General features: G+C 32.1%; 1 protein-coding gene across 1 annotated transcript in view; it reads right to left on the bottom strand.

Annotated features, from left to right (window-relative positions):
• Positions 1-1166: 1166 nt before the first annotated feature.
• Positions 1167-3123, bottom strand: part of LOC108916113 (arrestin domain-containing protein 3-like) — a 23391-nt gene continuing 21434 nt past the window's right edge. The window contains exons 8-9 of the mRNA XM_018722315.2: positions 1282-1338; positions 1167-1226 (exon numbers count right to left, since the gene is read on the bottom strand). Coding sequence (XP_018577831.1) covers positions 1192-1226; positions 1282-1338 — 92 coding nt within the window. The 3' untranslated portion in view covers positions 1167-1191. The remainder of the gene's footprint in view (positions 1227-1281; positions 1339-3123) is intronic.

Raw genomic sequence — 3123 nt, 5'->3', positions numbered from 1 at the left:
CATGCAAGCCAAATAGAGGGATTATCCATATTTGGGAGTTGAAGTTCATTAAAACGCAATAGTTGTCTGCTGAAAACTCAACGATTTAATTACTTAATTGTTTTTTTTAACATGTTAAAATCTAGCTTTCATTCTAATGGAACTAACAGTGGCGAATGGTTAAAAATACAGATATTTTGTCATGAAAGTCACGAAGTGCACTAGGGCCTTTTCCTTCGTGTAAATGTTATAATTGGATTATACGCGTTGTAAAGGAGAATTAGATTTATTTATATTAGACATATATGAAAATGCCTTTTATATAAATTGTCCCAAAAATGAGATCGATCAAACGTTATTTCAAGTTAATGGAACACTCACATTTCCTATAATAACAAGAGAGATATAGTATGACCAAGTAAGAACCAGACGAAAGTTTCTAAATTTAATGGCTTTATAGCGGACTAATAACTTTTAAGAAATTTTTTGGCTCCAAAAACAAGGGGGTCCACGAAAAATTGTCTTAAAGGGGTTCAGATTCTACGTGTCACAAAACCCCTGTGTACCAAATTTAGTGATTCGCGTACAACAGGGTTCTGAGATATAAAAAAGAGATTATCCTTAGGGGCGGATTTTAGGGGGCTTTAACTGCGAGAGAGCGGGCCACTTGGCAAATACAAAAAATACGGGGCCCCTAAATTCGTCTTAAGAATCTGCGACCAAATCTTGTTGCATTAATTTCGGGACACCCTGTATATAACATCGGATGAAAATTTTATACAAATTTTTAAACTTGTGTAAATTAAATTAATATCTTTCAAAGTTGTATCTCCTTTGAACGTTTTAGGAAATTTGTAAATATTAATGTGCTGTTAATACTTTAATGTTGCTGTTAATGATATTTTTTAAAATATATTTTGTAAAGTTATTAATTCTTTTATATTTTTGCTTATTCTGCGGAACAGGTATTAACAGAAATTGTACGCAATAAGAAAATGTATTTATTTATATAAAAAATGGCCAAGTATTACACCATTGCATATAAATATATAGTAAAATATAAATATTATCTGGCGACATTAAAACTTGATTATCATATAAAACAACCATAACAATTACTAGAAGAGTACGAGCATATTTCGATTGAAGCTGAGTATAGTCATTGTGCTGTTGAGTATTATATCCTTCATCTATACATTGAAAGCTGCCATTTTATTTCATATTTAGAGAATCATATGTTGGAGGAGCTGCAAAAATAATATGTATTAGTGTATGAAACACACAGTTAAATATCTGACTTACGCTGTTCCGAAGGCAAATTTCCACTTGGCATACTAGCATCTTGTGATTTTGAATAATCTGAAAAATCATCATTACTGTCAATTAAGTTTCAGTTTTCAAATGTATGTAAATCAATTCAAATTTATTAGCATGATTCGTGCATTAGTTAATTTATAAGAAACGAATGTTTCATATAAAAAGCTACACCGATATAGGGTGTCCCACCGGGAACTGCGTCGATCGATAAATAGGAAAGTACTGCTCCGAAAAATTTGAAAACTTGGCAACACAACTAAAATATCTAGAACTCTCCAGCACTTCCGCTTATACTGGAAGTCGACACCAACTTCGTTATTTTAAATGGGACTCCCTAAATATTATTGCATTTTCGTATTCAACGTGAAAATTGAGGGTCACCTTATTATATATTCCCTATACCCAGTGGTCATAGATTTTGAAATATTAATTTTTAAAGAAAAAATTTGATAGATACAAGGGTTCGCGGAGATGCTAGTAACTCTTTTCAGGAACGTGATATCAAGCGGATTTTTGGTACATGTAAAGAGCATATGTAACAATACATTATGGTATACCAACAAATTAAAACATTTAATACTAGGTCTTTTATTTTTGCCGTTAATTTTTGATAACTTCAAACAGCTATAACTTTGTTAACTTAAATGGAACACCCTATATTTTTTACTGTCGTGCAGACTGAAATTTTATTTCAAGTCATATAATCATTGTTAGGATTGCCGTTACTACTTTTAGAGATATTTACAATTATCTATTTTTTGGACAGTTTTTCTCATATCAGACTTGTTGTCAAATTCACCATGACCAGAAACAATTGAAATAACATAACATTTGTCAAGTTAGTTGTCAAATTATTGTTGTGTCTGAATATTTTTTGCCGAAAATTTAAATAAAAATGCCTGGGGATTGTTTAAATTATACTAATGAGGATTATTTTAATTTATAACTCTTAGGTATAGGGGATATTTAATAAAATGACCTTTAAATTTCATGTAGAATCCGAAAATGCAATAATATATGGGGTATCCCATTTAAAATAACGAAGTTGGTGTCGACTTCCGGTATAACCGGAAGTGCTAAAGTTCTAGATATTTTAGTTGTGTTAGCCCCAGGGACATTGCCATGTTGCCAAATTTTCAGTAGTACGATAGATATCGATTGACGCAGTTCCCGGTGGGACACCCTGTATATTACAACTCACAAATAATGTCTAGTAAATTGTTAAGATCAGTTGTCAGCAGAATCATCAGACATAGACGTTTCAAACTGATTAGTTCTCATCTCATCATTATATCATAAGTCAGACAACCCAAAAATGGTATGTCAATGTTTATCACTATATTTTATCATAGTGTTACATGAGGGCTATCATTTTCGGAGTAATTTTAAATTTCCAGACACATAATATGGCATTGTTCACCACTGAAAATATACGCAAAGTTTAGAAGGCTTGCTGTGGACATTGAGTTCTGTAGAATTTCCGAATACATTCTTACGAAACTAACGAGCGTTCAAATAAAAACGTGGTCAAGTTGATTCTGAAAATTTGGACGTAGGGCGTAGCGTATAGCAAATGAACTTAAACGTCATCTGTCAAAGCGCTATATCGCCGCTATCAATTTGAATATTTTCGTTTTAAAAAGCGTTGAAAGTGGTGTTTTCTCAAGAACAAAAAGTGTTTATCATAGAGTCCTACTTTAGAAATGGACGCAAGATTGATGGAATATGGAAGTATTCTATTGAGGAATGTTTCATAGAATTTCAAAATCAATTTCCCGGCGTTGTTGAGTACAAAATTTTTCAAAGTGCAGTTCAGCGTTGTGTTAA

This window comes from Anoplophora glabripennis, unplaced genomic scaffold (genome assembly GCF_000390285.2).
Source record: "Anoplophora glabripennis isolate ALB-LARVAE unplaced genomic scaffold, Agla_2.0 scaffold1786, whole genome shotgun sequence".
Taxonomy (NCBI): Eukaryota; Metazoa; Arthropoda; class Insecta; order Coleoptera; family Cerambycidae; genus Anoplophora; species Anoplophora glabripennis.
The sequence above is the reverse complement of the archived record's forward strand: the minus strand, read 5'-3'. Positions and strand labels throughout refer to the sequence as shown.